Source organism: Sycon ciliatum, chromosome 3 (assembly GCF_964019385.1).
Source record: "Sycon ciliatum chromosome 3, ocSycCili1.1, whole genome shotgun sequence".
Lineage (NCBI taxonomy): Eukaryota > Metazoa > Porifera > Calcarea > Leucosolenida > Sycettidae > Sycon > Sycon ciliatum.
In genome coordinates, this window is record NC_088645.1 from 761,265 (window position 1) to 779,881 (window position 18,617).

An 18,617-nucleotide genomic window follows, 5' to 3' on the forward strand; every position below is an offset into this window, starting at 1 on the left:
CATACGTGAGCTTCGTGATTTGAATCTCAATTACTTAGTTATAATTTTACTACTTCCTTTTTTTCACGTCGGCTCTACGCGAAGTCATTTGCTTTCCCCAGCTCCGCTTGTGAGGCGCATGCGCCATCCTTTTTCGGGGCTTTTTGACTTTTGCGGAGAGAGAGAGAGATGCAAAGATAGAACCTTGAAAGTATTTTACTATTTATGGCAATGTCGCAGTGATGAGTGTGAGTTCGTGTAGAAGCATGTAGCCCTTTAGATGCAAGAGTGAACCCAGAGCGCAGAGGTGAAAGTGTTCACCACATTTTGGTGCCGAAAGCCGATCCTACGAGCAAATATGGCGGATCCATCGGCTGGGCTACAAACCAGGAAACGGTGCATGACGAGCGGTTTCAAAACCCTGGCAGAACTGGAAGTGGACTTAGACAAGGCCATCGGCACTGCAATTTCGGAGACCACGATTACCTCAGCAAGGCAGGTATTTATGGAATTTGACCAACATTTAGAGGGATCTAATGAGGCACTAGACAAGTACACGGAAACCCTGCTTTCGTTCAATCCTAAGAAGCAGGACGACAAAGATGTGAAACAAAGGTAGTTGTCAGAACTTGATAACATGGAAGAGGATATCTGAAATTGAAAAATAATCAGTTACACTGAAGAGCCTAATTCTACAATTTGATGAAGTGCATGGGAAGCACAGCAAAGACTCAAATGACACACTTGGAACCCACACACGGAATTTGGAGAACATACTCACGGAACTGGTTGATCTAAATAAAGCAAAAATGTCTCAGGGTTCCAGCCAAACTCCCAGCAACTCCACTGGGGTTAGGATACCGAAATTCGAGTTGCCAAAATTAAATGGCGTTATGCTACAGTGGAATGAATTCTGCGACGTTTTTCAACATTCGGTGGATAAATCAAAATCTCCAAGGCAGAAAAGATGAGCTACTGGAAAGGTTGTCTTACAGGCAGCGCAAGGGATGTTTTAGAGAGCATGCCACTAGATGATGCAAATTACGATGGCGCGGTTCAAATGTTGAAAGACCGGTTTGGGAAGCAATGCTCATTACAAATCGCTAATGGAAATTCCAACGGCATAAAACAACACCACCACACTAAGAAAACTCCACAAACAGATCGAAAGGCATTTGTGATCACTGGAGGCTGTTGGCGAGGATATGAACCAGAAAATCTTCTTGTCCATTGTCATGGCAAAGCTGCCAGAAACCGTAATTTTCAACTTGGAAATCACCCGCGGAAACAGTACCTGGATTGTTCACGCACTATGCAAAGCTCTGTTACGTTATGTTGAAGCAAAGGAAGCATGCACTGCACACGCCGACAGTAGGCTAGTCACAGACAACCCACGCAGTATTGGTGGTTTGCCGAGCTACACACTTTCATCGGCAGAAGCTCTACTATCATACTCAGCACAGCGGCGACCACCCCGATGCTTTTACTGCAAAGATACCCACTTTACAGACGAATGTACGAAGTGTGTGATGCTAGAGTAGAGGAAGGCAAAGACAGAAAACCGGTTCTTCGTCTGTCTTCGGTCGGAACACACCTCACGAAACTGCCACAATCCTCGACCATGCTGTCACTGTCGACGCGACACTCACCACAGATCCTTGTGCCCGGAGAAATTTGGAGGCCAAAGCACGAACGCACGGAATGGAGATGCGAAACTATTTCAATCAAGATCTGCAAACGCACGGTCCGAAACAGCAACACTTGCTGGTTGCAAATTTGACAGCCTGAGCCAATGGAAATTCACACAGTGAGTGACACAGACCAATCGGCCGTGCTTATGCAGATGGCTTTAGCTGACCTCACAGATAACGACGGCAAGCGGTCTTGCGGAGTGCGACTGTTTTTCGACACCGGCTCTACACGGTCCTTTATCAGCAAGGCGACGCAGGACACCTTGAATGCCGATGTCAATGGTGAAGCCGCCCTGTCGATCACTACGTTTGGTTCAAAGAAGAGGGAGAACAAGGTCTTGAAACGGGTCTGAATCCAAGTGAAGACCATCGATGGCGGTAACGTCCCCATTAGAGCAAACATCACCCCGAACATCAGTTCTACGATGAGGCGCCTGCCAATCGGTATGAGGAAACACCCCAGCCTGCAGCGAATAGTCTTAGCAGAGCCCATTGCTGATCGACCAGAAGTCGTGACAATAGACATGCTCATTGGTAGTGACTACTACTACGATATCATTGGAAGCGGCCATGTCAGATTCTCGGATGGCCTAGTTCTTCTGGACACCAAGCTTGGATTCGTTCTGACAGGTCGGGCTACCACGTCTTCAGATCTACCCCAAGTCCACGCCATGATGCTGACTGCAGCGGACGTATACAAGCATGACGACTTCGACTTGAAGAAGTTCTGGTCCCTTGAAGAAATCGGTATTACCAGCATCACCAGCACTCTGCAGCCTGAAGATGCAGTGTTGCAGTCGTTCAATGAGACGGTGAAGTTTGTCAACTGGCGGTATAGCGTTGAATGGCCGTGGAAAGATAGTGCGACTGACACATCTCTACCAGAGAAGTACAAGCTGGCAACTGGCCGGCTCCGCTCGCTTGTGTTGCGTCTGTCCAAGACCCCAGAAATCCTTGACAAATACAACGACACGATACAAAAAAACCTCAACAGTGGCATCACCGAGACAGTCAACATGACCGAGAACACTGACGCCTTGAAACACAACTTTTCACTCACAAAGCAACTGCTCAGTACATGGGGTAGTGGTTTACCACAACTTTAACTACCACGAGGAAAAACAAAGACCACGATGGCAGGTTCAACGGAGTTGCGCAGAACAAGAGCCAACGCACGAAAATATTTGTGAGTGAAACGTTTGTTGCACTCTTTCGCTACGCTCAGCCGTGAAAAAACTAAACACTCCACGCCACTGCGTAGTGAAGCCTGACAACACGACAACTAAGATGCGAGCTGTTTATGATGCGTCAGCCAAGACGAAACCCAACAACCACAGCCTGAATGATTGGCTCGACATGACCGAGAACACTGACGCCTTGAAACACAACTTTTCACTCACAAAGCAACTGCTCAGTACATGGGGTAGTGGTTTACCACAACTTCAACTACCACAAGGAAAAACAAAGACCACGATGGCAGGTTCAACGGAGTTGCGCAGAACAAGAGCAAACGCACGAAAATATTTGTGAGTGAAACGTTTGTTGCACTCTTTCGCTACGCTCAGCCGTGAAAAAACTAAACACTCCACGCCACTGCGTAGTGAAGCCTGACAACACGACAACTAAGATGCGAGCTGTTTATGATGCGTCAGCCAAGACGAAACCCAACAACCACAGCCTGAATGATTGGCTCGAAAGCGGGCCAAGCTCGCTACCAGACCCGTGTGGAACTCTGGCCAGATACCATCTGAAACCGATCGGCATGACCAGTGATGTAGAGAAGGCATTTTGCAAGTCGGGCTGACGATGCCTGATCGAGCCATCACCCGATTTCTTTGGCTCAGAAATGTCCGTCAACCAATCTCCGAAGACAACATAGTAGTGTACCGATTCAGCCGCTTGCCATTAATTTGGTGTAGTGTCGAGTCCGTTCCTTCTCACAGCCACGCTTAGTCATCTCCTCGACATTCTTCAGCCTTTCAATCTTTCCTGATTTATTTCAATATTTGACGTGACTCCTTTTATAAAAGATTAGGAACAATGCCACTTTTCTCCCTTCTTTCCCGTTTTCATCCCTTCTTTGTGTCCATATGTGCCAGATAACTGATATGTATAAAAATTCTGGTGTGCTTGCCAAGTTGGGTGTGTCTTAATACCAGTGGTCTGAGAACACACACATGTATTAGTTGAAGTAAGAGGTAGCTGAAGCCTCTACAAATACAGTTGAAGTCCAGGACGATGCCCTGATGCTGTCAATCTGCTTTCTGCACCTTGTGCCTACCCACATGAAGGTGTGATTAGCCAAAAAGTGAGATTATTGTCAAATCCACGCAGAGTTTGGACATTTCAGAGGGTTTAAGGTGTTGGGCGGTTCACAAGCCAATTGAATCACTTTTCCAAGATTCCTTTTGAAATTCTCTGCCCTCCGTCGAGGAGACCCAAGTTTTCAGAAGTGAACAAGTGCGAGAAGTGTATACATGTGTGTGCATGCAGTGGCGTAGGAAGATGTTTTTGTTTGGGGGAGGGGGGGGGGGGGGACTTCCAGCCACTAACCTGCTCATATACTGGTGTGGTCGTACCGGTAATCCTTCTACAGAAAGTTGAAATTGTTCAAGTATTTCACTCTCCATCACTGGACATGTGAAAACCTAGTACTAGTACTCGAATTTGGACAAAAAACAATGAAAGTCCTGTGCATGTAGGTTGAATACAAGAGATTGCACGCAGCGACCACTGGATAAGTAGCTCTGACTGACAGCCTGGTCAATGTCCAACGAGAAATTTATCTGAAGGCGAAATGTATCCGTAATGGTGAATAGATGATATGCCAAATAAGCGCTCGAAAAGTTGAGAGGGCATGCGATTGATGCGCCCAGGCTTAGCTTGTCAAGTGCACGGGATGTGCAAAGTACACAGATTTTAGGCTTGTTGCGCGCTTGCGCGATCAGGTGCTGCACGTGCATGAATGGAATGCATGCAGTTCCACCGTTACTAGTTTTACGCACTTCCTTCGGCGTTGAAACTAAAGCTGTAAATCTGGATAGAAGAAACAGTTTTGCTTGCTTTTAATATAGCGGCTGGAGTGATTTTTCGCTGTCTTGTTTTCGGATACCGACCAACCACGACCATTGCTGTGTTCCAGGATGTACTGGTGACCGGTGTTACTCCCCAGCCCCAGCAAATGGTATTCGTCTTTTCCATAAATTTCCATCATCCTGAACTGTGAAGGAAATGGACTGTTGCTATTCGAAGGGAGGAAAGAGAAGGAGAGTAAAAGAAAGTGACACTACAGTGGTGTGATCTGACCTTTTCTTGCCAGAAGATTATGTAGATCTACAAGGGGAGAAAATCGCCTGAGCAAGACTGGTAAAACATTTTGTATCTGGAGTTTTCAATCTGGTCCGCCAAGACAACAGCGGCTGATGCTAACCGGCGTCGCTCTACCTCGTGTCGTGAGCTACTGCACGGGAGCAGCCTGAAGACATACGACTCATACCTAGTGCTATCCTAGGCATACTGTCCCTACGCTGGAGGAAGCATTCGACAGTATTCAATGCAATCTGGGTGACTGCAAGAATAAAGTAGCAAAATTGAGCGAAATGACTAACAGTCGCATGTTTGGAGTTCTGCGGGTATCCCGATTCAAAGACAAGGCATCATATCAGTAACCTTGGACAACAGAGTCATGCGACGTATCAAGCGGAGTCTCAAGATAACATTTGGCTACCCAGCAGCCACCATTTGTCACCGCCACAAAATATTCCCGTCGCCATCCGTTAAAACTTTATAGTAATTATTGTTTGCCATGCCATAGCGCCTCAGCCCCCTCTTTGCAGAGTTTACTTTGTTTTTAGGTCAAAATTTCACCCTACGCTGGCTACGGAAGCCTTGACCAGGCCTGCTGAGGGGATAGTACACCCTCGCTTTAGCCCTACCTAATGCTTCTTCACGACATGGCTTCTCTTTGCAAAACATACAGGTACATGTACCTGGTCTCTGATATCAGTGATAGCTGGAGTTTTCCTCCATCGGGGTGCTGCTAGGCACCCTCCTTCGTCATGCCGCAGAGGCTGCGTAGAAGGCTGTTATGTTATAACAACCTTCTACGTAACCTCTTTGCAATACGCCATTTCCCACTTACCTCGAGCACCCTGTAAAAAGGCGCATTGTCTGCAGGGATGGCCCTAGTAAAATGATAAATACAACAAAAATAGAACAACTCTATTTGTGCTGGCCCTGACGAATAGCGGAAGCACATGAGAAACTGGTTGCCTGGAGCAATGACGAAAGAAACGCTGATGTGATTTCACTCGGGTGAGGGATGAGGTAAAACCGCGAAGCAGTCAGGGTCTTGCTTCTCAGCCTATGCCATATGCCGCTGCCAATCTGCTGTTGGGTATGGCGCTCTATTGCTATTACCTCTGTTAGAAGCACCTTCTCTGTGATGTGGGATAGGGAAGGCGGGATTTCCCAGTACAAAGGCAAATCAATGTTGCCAGTGTCAGTATGCCCAGGTGGTTGATAAGGGTTTGCGCAACTATGTTCCTTGGCCCTTGTGCCCCATTGCTGTTGTTGCTAGGTTGCATTTGCCAGGTATTGACCTTTCATCTCACAATAGTTGATGGTCAGCAGCAATGCAACAATGTGGTGGAAGGAGCATGCAATGCTGCAGTGCAACTGCAATATGCAGACATCACTTCGAGTACATGCTTTTCTTTTAGCACTGTAGCACACACTTAGCTCTCCTTCTTCTTTTGAGATGCCCAACACTTAGCCTTGACAAAGTATCTCTGCGGTCCAGAATTCTTTGGCTCTGGGAAGCAACACTCAACACTGTAAACGAATGGCGAGAAGAAGGACTCATCCCCGAATGGTTTCTGTGTCCGGCGTTAGGTACCTTTCTCGATTCTGAAGATGCTGGAGTACAGCACTAGCAGAAACACCACTTAGCAAATCCTCCGAGCGATGGCTCCAGGCCTCGGTGGGAAATTCTGCGTCTTTTTGTTGAGCAGCATCTATGATTTGATGGATTCAGCGGAGAAGCAGCTTCTTCTGTTCCCGATGCAGATGGTGTCAAGGTATTCGCTGCTGTAGCGACCAGTGAAGGAGGAACGGATTTTCATCGCCATTTCGCTGCTCGGAGCCGACTGCCATCATTGTCCCCCGTCCTAAGCTCTGGGGCGTTGGGAATAATAATATCTGTCGGTCTTACCTCTGCAACAAAATTAAATCATCTCGCTTTCCATCTACCGGTATCTCTCCCTCACGTACATGTACGTCTTCAGCTGAGCAAAAGTCCATCTAGCAATCGTTTCGCCCACAGGTGGGTTCGCAAAACGAGAAGCTATGGCTGATGTACTATTTCTTGCTGCCATATCCGGGTATCAAAATGAAAAATTGAAAGCAAACTATGCACAAAGGTGTCAGAGTTCCTTTTCTTCATCCGAAAATTTTCTCCGACAGAATGCTAAAATGCAATAACAGTGGAACTGCATGCATTCCATTCATGCACGTGCAGCACCTGATCGCGTAAGCGCGCAACAAGCCTAAAATCCGTGTACTTTGCACATCCCGTGCACTTGACAAGCTAAGCCTGGGCGCATCAATCGCATGCCCTCTCAACTTTTCGAGCGCTTATTTGGCATATCATCTATTAGAAGCAACCATGGAGCAAAACTTACTGGTAAGGACAGTGGGATAAGTCTACGTTCAAGAACCCCCGGATTTTCAGCTATTGCAAACAAGAACCCCGGACTCATCACATGCCAGTGATAAAACCCTGCGACTAGGAGTAGCATGTTCCGTTTATAGCGAATTTTCCACGATAGTGTAGATGACTAATGTGACCGTGGTGAAAATTAATCGTCTAGAGGTCATTGAATGATAGGTGCAAGCCTCAGGCTCAGTTTCTCCATGAACATGTTGAAATGTATTACCACTGATCAGTTGTACCTTGCTCTCCGACAAGTAACAGTAAGTCTTGAAGTAAGTCTCAAAAACTTCTTCTGGAGAGTGGTTTTCTCTAGAAAGCTGCAATATAGCAATGAGAAGAACTGGCTCTGACTGAAGCAAAGTACTGCCGCCTTTCCCATTTCGAAGAAACCCGCCCACGGAAAACAACGCTTTTAAATTAGCAGCTACGATTCAAAGACGACCAAGCGAGGATCTAGCGATCATGCTTCACACTCGCTTCTACTTGAAGTATTCTAGATGTCATCCAGTGTAGACTTTCTGAGCCTAGCACATGTCAAGTACACTGTACAGTGCTGGGCAAAGAGAAATCCAACCTCATGAATAAAATAGCGTTGCTGTGCACTACACAGTGCCCTAGCACTACACATACTGATCTGTGCACTACACTGCCCTAGCACTACACATACTGGTCTGTGCACTACACTGCCCAAACACTACACATACTGGTCTGTGCACTACACTGCCCTAACACTACACATACTGGTCTGTGCACTACACTGCCCTAACACTACACATACTGGTCTGGGCACTACACTACCCTAACACTACACATACTGGTCTGTGCACTACACTGCCCTAACACTACACATACTGGTCTGTGCACTACACTGCCCTAACACTACACATACTGGTCTGTGCACTACACTGCCCTAACACTACACATACTGGTCTGTGCACTACACTGCCCTAACACTACACATACTGGTCTGTGCACTACACTGCCCTAACACTACACATACTGGTCTGTGCACTACACTGCCCTAACACTACACATACTGGTCTGTGCACAACACTGCCCTAACACTACACATACTGGTCTGTGCACTACACTGCCCTAACACCACACATACTGGTCTGTGCACTACACTGCCCTAACACTACACATACTGGTCTGTGCACTACACTGCCCTAACACTACACATACTGGTCTGTGCACTACACTGCCCTAACACTACACATACTGGTCTGTGCACTACACTGCCCTAACACTACACATACTGGTCTGTGCACTACACTGCCCAAACACTACACATACTGGTCTGTGCACTTCACTGCCCTAACACTACACATACTGGTCTGTGCACTACACTGCCCTAACACTACACATACTGGTCTGTGCACTACACTGCCCTAACACTACACATACTGGTCTGTGCACAACACTGCCCTAACACTACACAATCATACTGGTCTGTGCACTACACTGCCCTAACACTACACATACTGGTCTGTGCACTACACTGCCCTAACACTACACATACTGGTCTGTGCGCTACACTGCCCTAACACTACACATACTGGTCTGTGCACTACACTACACTGCCCTAACACTACACATACTGGTCTGTGCACTACACTGCCCAAACACTACACATACTGGTCTGTGCACTTCACTGCCCTAACACTACACATACTGGTCTGTGCACTACACTGCCCTAACACTACACATACTGGTCTGTGCACTACACTACACTGCCCTAACACTACACATACTGGTCTGTGCACTACACTGCCCAAACACTACACATACTGGTCTGTGCACTTCACTGCCCTAACACTACACATACTGGTCTGTGCACTACACTGCCCTAACACTACACAAACTGGTCTGTGCACTACACTGCCCTAACACTACACATACTGGTCTGTGCACTACACTGCCCTAACACTACACATACTGGTCTGTGCACTACACTGCCCTAACACTACACATACTGGTCTGTGCACTACACTGTCCTAACACTACACATACTGGTCTGTGCACTACACTGCCCTAACACTACACATACTGGTCTGTGCACTACACTGCCCTAACACTACACATACTGGTCTGTGCACTACACTGCCCTAACACTACACATACTGGTCTGTGCACTACACTGCCCTAACACTACACATACTGGTCTGTGCACTACACTGCCCTAACACTACACATACTGGTCTGTGCACTACACTGCCCTAGCACTACACATACTGGTCTGTGCACTACACTACACTGCCCTAACAGTAACACTACACATACTGGTATGTGCACTACACTGCCCTAACACTACACATACTGGTCTGTGCACTACACTGCCCTAACACTACACATACTGGTCTGTGCACTACACTACACTGCCCTAACAGTAACACTACACATACTGGTATGTGCACTACACTGCCCTAACACTACACATACTGGTCTGTGCACTACACTGCCCTAACACTACACATACTGGTCTGTGCACTACACTACACTGCCCTAACAGTAACACTACACATACTGGTATGTGCACTACACTGCCCTAACACTACACATACTGGTCTGTGCACTACACTGCCCTAACACTACACATACTGGTCTGTGCACTACACTGCCCAAACACTACACATACTGGTCTGTGCACTACACTGCCCTAACACTACACACACTGGTCTGTGCACTACAGTGCCCTAACACTACACATACTGGTCTGTGCACTACACTGCCCTAACACTACACATACTGGTCTGTGCACTTCACTGCCCTAACACTACACATACTGGTCTGTGCACTACACTACACTGCCCCTAACACTACACATACTGGTCTGTGCACTACACTGCCCAAACACTACACATACTGGTCTGTGCACTTCACTGCCCTAACACTACACATACTGGTCTGTGCACTATACTGCCCTAACACTACACATACTGGTCTGTGCACTACACTGCCCTAACACTACACATACTGGTCTGTGCACAACACTGCCCTAACACTACACATACTGGTCTGTGCACTACACTGCCCTAACACTACACATACTGGTCTGTGCACTACACTGCCCTAACACTACACATACTGGTCTGTGCACTACACTGCCCTAACACTACACATACTGGTCTGTGCACTACACTGCCCTAACACTACACATACTGGTCTGTGCACTACACTGCCCTAACACTACACATACTGGTCTGTGCACTACACTGCCCTAACACTACACATACTGGTCTGTGCACTACACTGCCCTAACACTACACATACTGGTCTGTGCACTACACTGCCCTAACACTACACATACTGGTCTGTGCACTACACTGCCCTAACACTACACATACTGGTCTGTGCACTACACTGCCCTAGCACTACACATACTGGTCTGTGCACTACACTGCCCTAACACTACACATACTGGTCTGTGCACTACACTGCCCTAACACTACACATACTGGTCTGTGCACTACACTGCCCTAACACTACACATACTGGTCTGTGCACTACACTGCCCTAACACTACACATACTGGTCTGTGCACTACACTGCCCTAACACTACACATACTGGTCTGTGCACTACACTGCCCTAACACTACACATACTGGTCTGTGCACTACACTGCCCTAGCACTACACATACTGGTCTGTGCACTACACTGCCCTAACACTACACATACTGGTCTGTGCACTACACTGCCCTAACACTACACATACTGGTCTGTGCACTACACTGCCCTAACACTACACATACTGGTCTGTGCACTACACTGCCCTAACACTACACATACTGGTCTGTGCACTACACTGCCCTAACACTACACATACTGGTCTGTGCACTACACTGCCCTAACACCACACATACTGGTCTGTGCACTACACTGCCCTAACACTACACATACTGGTCTGTGCACTACACTGCCCTAACACTACACATACTGGTCTGTGCACTACACTGCCCTAACACTACACATACTGGTCTGTGCACTACACTGCCCTAACACTACACATACTGGTCTGTGCACTACACTGCCCTAACACTACACATACTGGTCTGTGCACTACACTGCCCTAGCACTACACATACTGGTCTGTGCACTACACTGCCCTAACACTACACATACTGGTCTGTGCACTACACTGCCCTAACACTACACATACTGGTCTGTGCACTACACTGCCCTAACACTACACATACTGGTCTGTGCACTACACTGCCCTAACACTACACATACTGGTCTGTGCACTACACTGCCCTAACACTACACATACTGGTCTGTGCACTACACTGCCCTAACACTACACATACTGGTCTGTGCACTACACTGCCCTAACACTACACATACTGGTCTGTGCACTACACTGCCCTAACACTACACATACTGGTCTGTGCACTACACTGCCCTAACACTACACATACTGGTCTGTGCACTACACTGCCCTAACACTACACATACTGGTCTGTGCACTCGAACGCGGCGATACTCTATTCATGAGGTTGGATTTCTCTGCGGGTCAGCACTGTACATGACAACAGAACCCACTGCAGGGTCAGCTCTGACTACGATCGAGCTGATTGCATGACTCGTACTGATGGATCTGCATGCTTCTCGCTTGCACGTGCGAACATGTATGCATGCACGATGCTGCAATTTCAGTTCGAGCCCGGTGGACTTCTAGACGATGTGTCCTCATGGCTGTTTTTCAACGCTTGGCCTATCGCTGATATCCCTGCGTGGAATGTTCTTCCAGTGGAGTCCAGGTGGGACTTCGGGTGCTCACACTCCATCACCTGGTTGATTATTTCGGAACTGCAATAATACAGGTTCAAATACTTATTTTTTCCTTTTTGTTCGTATGTCTTGTCATCTCTCTTTTCTATACGTCGCACACCAGATGTACTACTATCGCTGTCTTTCTCCTGCTATCTCTCTCTTCTTGCTGTTTTTTGTTTTTGTTGCCACTGCCGCTCATCATACCCATGCTTGGGTGGAGGGCGGCGTGACCCGTTAGGGAAGCTGTCAATACAGTACAGTACAGTGTGTGTGTATGTGTGTGTGTGTGTGTGTGTGTGTGTGTGTGTGTGTGTGTGTGTGTGTGTGTGTGTGTGTGTGTGTGTGTGTGTGTGTGTGTGTGTGTGGGTATGTGTATGTGTGTGTGTGTATGTGTGTGTGTGTGTGCTTGGCGTGCGGGTGGGTGTCAATCGTCATCACTCATGATGGTGCACAGCGGGCCCTTGACCAATTCATACATGTAGCGTATTCTTTCGGCTTGACAGTCAACCTGGACAAGACAAAGGTGATGGCTGCTGGATATGGACTCGCGGAAGCAGGCCGGGTGCCCCTGGACGTGGCGGGTGACGTGGTCGAGTGTGTAGATAGTTTCCGTTATCTTGGCTCTCTCCTCCACATGAATGGCCGATCTACCCCAGATATCAGCTCGCGCATTGCCGGTGCATCACATGCATTTGGAGCCCTGCGCCAGCCGGTTTTCACTGACAGCAACCTCTCACTTGCTACGAAGCGGCTTGTGTACGGGGCATGCGTGCTGTCTCTGCTTCTGTACTGTGCTGAGTGTTGGGTGCCGTTGAAGCCCTACCTTGATGCACTGTGCTCTTTCCATCTGCGCTGCATCCGTTCCGTGATGGGTATCAGCCAGCGGAATGTCTGGGACGAACGACTGACCAGGGTTGATGTTCTGGAGCGGTGGAGTCCGCGTCAGCCCCGTGACATCCCCAGCCTGCTGACATCGCGCCGCATGGAGTGGCTTGGACATGTTGTGCGAATGCATGAGGAGTGTGCCCCGCTTCAACTACTGTTTGGCACCCTACATCCTGTGCGTCCAATGTGCTGCCCGAGGAAAAGGTGGCGCGATGCTGCGCGGAAGGATCTGGCGGCGTTGGGCATCGACGAATGGTATGACTTGGCCCAGGATAGACGGGAATGGCGGGCCGCTTGCAGTGTTCTGCCCCCGCCCGAACCCGTTTGTGAGCCCCTGCGGATACCTTGTGCCGAGTGTGGCTGTCTCTTCTCCAGGAGTGGTTTGCCTCGTCATAAATGCCTCGATGAGTGCCGCAAACCTGTATCAGAACAGAGAGGTAGCCGACAATGTTCTTCCTGCGAGCGCTGGTTCCGCAGTGCCGGAGGTTTGGCGGTCCACAAGTGCCCCAACTCCCAGATGCTCCCCGCGACATCGTCTCGGGCTCCGTGCCGGGCGGCGGTGTCTACCATTGCTGGTCAGGCGACTCCTCCGCCGCAGCGTGTGCGGCTCGCTCTCTCATGCTGCAAGGCCCACTGTGGGGCCTGTGGCCGATGCTGCCGCTCTACTCGTGGATTCCAAATCCATAGCCGCCGGAGATTGCTCTCTCGTCGTGCCGATTGAACATGGTCCCTGATCTCTCGGCAGACTGCCGACTTTCTGCCGTCGCGCGTCGTTTTCCATGTTGTCGGCCCCGCGAGGGGACACGTGACCGTAATGGCAGTGTTTACCAGGACCAGGACCAGGTGTGTGCGTGTGTGTCTCATATGGTGCAGTTCTAAGTTCGGTCGATTTCCAATCAAGAGGTGGCGGGTTCGATTCACGAAGATTATGGTCACACACGTCTTTCTTCTTTTTCTCAGACTCCTCCTGGCTTTTCCTTCATTCTGCTGCATGGTAACAACCAGTGCATGCCGGAGTATGCGGTGTGATGTTTCTGTGGAATAGAAATAAGAAAAAGATCAAAAGGTAGGGATTCATCAGCCAGAAAAAGCCACTTTAAATTGCAGTGTGGTGTAGACCAGGCTGAATAGCGGAGTTCAAATCTTCAGCCTTGCAATCTGACCAGCGCTCTGCGAAAACCGACCTTAGGTGCTATTTTGGCGAAATTGAGTTTGTGCTGGATTCTTGACCCATGACCCTTTCTTCAACTTCTGGTGAAGTTTGAGGTGGATTGCATACATATTCAGTTAGATACAATGACAATTTCTTTGCACTTTTCCTACAGTATTTTGAGGAAAAGTAGCAAAAATCCTGGATTTTATGCTTAATTTTGGAGTCAATGCTGTGAGAATTCAAGCAGCATGATTGCAGCCAAACTTTGCAGAATAAATCTGCATGTCATAATCTTCAAAAGGAAAGGTTTATGATGGCATTGGATCTTCCTGGTGTGGAGATAGACATCATTCTTTCTCTCTTCTGTGGATGGTGTTGCTCATGAATCTGCTGGAAGAGGTATTTGGCTCTGTATGAGGATATGCCAGCCAGAGTGATGGGTAGAGGCAGGTGCAAAGTAGTGAAGAATCTCAGATCAATGCCAGGTTAAAGGATATTGATAGTTTTATCTGGTACTGGTAGTAGAACATCTAGTTATGTCTACATCTGCCGCACACATTGTTTCATAATCGGTGATATAATGGCAGTCTCTTTTCCAAATCTTGCCAAACATACTGTATGCAGCTTTGCCACCAGGCTTTGTGAACGCCTGGTGAACAAGCTTCTTCGTAGTGATACTGGGCAAATACATGTAGGTTGGTACTGGCTTGTTGTGCCCATGTGGATCTGCAGGTTAAGGGAGGCCATGAGCTATAGCATAATGCTCTATAAAATGCTTCAGCTCCACAACATCTTCCACAGGCAGTGCATTCCAGAATTCATTCAATTCCTGTGTTGGGCTGATTTCCCTTGCACTGACAGCAGCCTGCACAGATTTCAGCATCCAGGGCTTGATCCTGGGCTGGAGGCATACACAAAGACTTCCTGACATGCATGTACATGACTTCCACACCAGCCACTGACTAGTAGTTCATAGTAGTATTGTTGAGCCCCATCTTATCACATCTTCCAGCATGCTGGACGCGCTGGGTAGCCTCACCACGTCTCCTGAGCACCTCTAGCTTTCCGCCTACACACAAGCAGCGCTCTGACTTGGTCAGGATGTGCGCTGTGTGCGCTGTAAATGTAAAGCAAGGTTTCAAGTGTCACGCTCTTGAAACAGCACCAGTGCGGAACAACTACAGCCCTTGTCAAACTTGTCGCGCGCCTCCTGGATTGTAGACAGTACTTGAACCGATTTTTCTTGGTCTGCACTCTGTTTATTGCCGGCATTGAGGGGCTGGGCTGGTGGCAAAACTGACGCCTGATCGAAATTCTCCACCGCATGGTGGTCCAGCTCGATCTGCGTAGCGTCCTGCGATTCCACATCCAACTCTCCTTGGCACTGCTGTCATCAGAACTGCGATTGGACCATTCCAAAAAATGACTATTCATCATAAAGGAGTTCGGATGAAACCTCTGGGAGAAGCCCACAGCAATTATTTGAGCTAGCGACTGTCTTCTGCTTCGTTCCGCCATGACTCTCACCTTGTGATCTTCAAAAATCGACAGACCGTGACGTTTTGTTCTTTTTCTCGAAAAAATTACGAAGCACCTAAGGTCGGTTTTCGCAGAGCGCGGGTCAATTATTCTATTGAATGGTGCAGTCCCGGTACAAGTGGCTATAGCATCTGTTGTAGCATCACTATCATGACCTCCAGCGTCAAAAGGTCAACATGTCAAAAGGCAAGTGTTTGTGTATCTGTGTGTATATGTGTGTGTCTGTGTGTCTCCGTGTGTGTGTGCACGCGTGAGAGAGCATGCATGTGTCTGGGTATGTATGTATGGTATGGGGTGTGTGTGGGTGGGTGTGCGTGTGTGATTGCGCCTATTTGTATGATCAACATATAGGTGTTTGAGAAAGGAGGAAGGCAGTTGAACAAGTTTGGTACTATAGGAAGTGGACCAGGACAGTTCAACAACCCAGTGGGTATTGTCTCGTCCAACGACAGATTGCTGCTTGTTGATCAGTCCAATCACCGTATCCAGGTTAGGCTATTGTTCTAGGAGGATGTCCATAATGTGTGTGTATATGTGTGTGTATGTGTGTGTGTGTGTGTTTTTTGTCCCTGTGTTCACTGGGGACGGTTGTGCTTTTTTTGAGCTCCTGCTTACTGCAAGTCCTCGACCTTTGTAAACTTCACAGAGGCCTGAGGCGGCCCTCTTTGGGCCGCCTCTAGGCCAGGGAAAGCGCATGACGGAGGGAAGCATACAGCTGAGAGACGGGACGGCAATTTGGTGCCGTCACTTTTAGTTGTACCCGACGTCGCCGCTCGCGGAGGTTTGACAAGCCCCCGAGCGGATTTCCACAACATCGCGCGATGAAATCTGTCAGAGAGAAGAGAGGGAGAGGGAGACGTTGCCTGCTGTGTTTGGGCTCATGGAACGTGAGATCCTTGGTGGAGCGGGACGGCGACATCGACACTGCTTGTGTTTCTGGACGCGTCGTGGAAGACAAAAAAATTCACCGAGTTATTTCTGAACTGAAAAGGCTGAAAGTGGCGGCAGCAGGCCTGCAGGAAACCCACTGGTTTGGACAAAATATCTACACTGTCAACGGATTTACTGTGATCTGTTCGGGCCGCCCCACTCCTGGCGAAGAGGATAATCGACGTCGAGGTGAGGGAGTTGCTCTTGTTTTGAATCGTGATACAACTTCGGCGTGGAGGGCTGGCGGCTGCGTATGGAACGCGGTGAGTTCTCAGATTGTGAGTGTACGTTTGAAGTACTGTGCAGCTGATGGACCGGATGTTTGGCTCACTCTGGTCAGCGTTTATGCTCCAACGTTTGCTGCGTCGCGGGCATGCAAGGAACTATTTTATGACGATCTACAACGCACTCTGTACGATGTACCCCAGACTGACCATTGTGTAGTGCTTGGCGATTTCAATGCTCGAGTTGGATCTAGTGAGCAGGGTGATGAGTGGTCCACTGTATGTGGTTCGCATGGATTTGGTGCACTGAACTCTTCAGGAGCTGACCTGCTATCATTTGCTGCATTCAATCAGTTGAGTATTTGTAACACCTGGTTCCCCAAGCGAGACCTCTTCAAGCGGACTTGGCAGCACCCAGGCACTTTGAACTGGCACTGTATCGACTACATTCTAGTGCGCCAGGAGGACCGCCGTTGGTGTATGGACACTGCGGTCGCGCGCAGTGCTGAGTGTGGAAGTGACCACCAACTCCTCTGTTTAACTTTTGCACTCCCGTATGGACGATTAGTTCGGGAGCGCGACCAGGCAAATGTGCGGCGCCGCCGTTATGATGTTGCCCAGCTGCGGGTGCGCACCTCGGACCCGGACTCACCTTTGCCTGCAAAAAGGTATTAAGCTACCATTGCAACCGAGCTTGTAGATACATGGCAAGAACAGCACGACATAGATCAGAAATGGTCCAACGTCAAGGCGGCTATCGACAAGTCTGCGGCGTCTGTCTTGGGCATCACCCGGCGTCGCCAACCAGACTGGTTTCGGGAGGCAGAGTCAGCCATCCAGCCATTGCTAGATGAACGAAATTGGTGCTATACCGACTGGCTATGTAGTGGCCAGAGCCGCGGCTGCTCGCACTACACAGCGTTTAAGGTGGCTAGATCCAGGGCGTGTGCTTTCATATCCTCGCCTACGGTAGACTGGATAAAGGCAAAGGCACAGGCGGCCACAGAGTCGAGATTCAATGGAGCGGTCGTATGGAAGTGCATCCACGACCTCCAGTCTTGTACCCGGGGCCTCGCCCCTGTGCACACTTCCGCCGTGCTGGATGAGAACGGTAACATCTGCAGTTCACCAGAGGAGCAGAGCCACCGGTGGGGAAGACACTTTGACGGTGTTCTCAACGTGGCAAGTGCATGGAATCGCAATGCCCTGGACGACATCCCACAGCGACAGGAGGCTGATCATCTTGCTGAGGCGCCGACTCTCCGTGAAGTCAGCGCGCTATCTCCCGCCTACAGAACGGCAAGTCCGCTGGAGCCTCTGGCATCCTCCCTGAGATGCTGAAGAGGGGTGGCCCTGACCTCACCGCCAAGCTTGTGGAGCTGTTTGGCGATGTGTGGCGTGCTGGGGTGGTCCCGCAGGAGTGGGTGGACGCCACGTTGGTCCCCATCCCAAAGAAAAGGGATTTATCTCGCTGTGATAAGTGGCGGGGTATCTCACTGCTGGATGTTGTGGGCAAGGTTCTGGCGAGCGTCATCCAGACTCGTCTCCAGTCCGTGGCTGCGGATTTTTTCCCAGAGTCTCAGTGTGGCTTCAGGCGTGGCCGATCTTGTACAGATATGGTTTTCAGTGTTCGGCAGTTCCTCGAGAAGACCATTAAGCACGACTGCAAAGGCTTCTTTGTATTTATAGACCTCAAGAAAGCCTATGATTCCGTGCCTCGGGATTGAT

The 18,617-nt window shown here is 49.0% G+C and overlaps 1 protein-coding gene across 1 annotated transcript in view; it reads left to right on the forward strand.

Annotated features, from left to right (window-relative positions):
* LOC135813187 (tripartite motif-containing protein 2-like) overlaps positions 1 to 18,617 on the forward strand; it is a 238,245-nt gene that overhangs the window by 188,804 nt on the left and 30,824 nt on the right. The window contains exon 16 of the mRNA XM_065326404.1: positions 16,087 to 16,224. Coding sequence (XP_065182476.1) covers positions 16,087 to 16,224 — 138 coding nt within the window. The remainder of the gene's footprint in view (positions 1 to 16,086; positions 16,225 to 18,617) is intronic.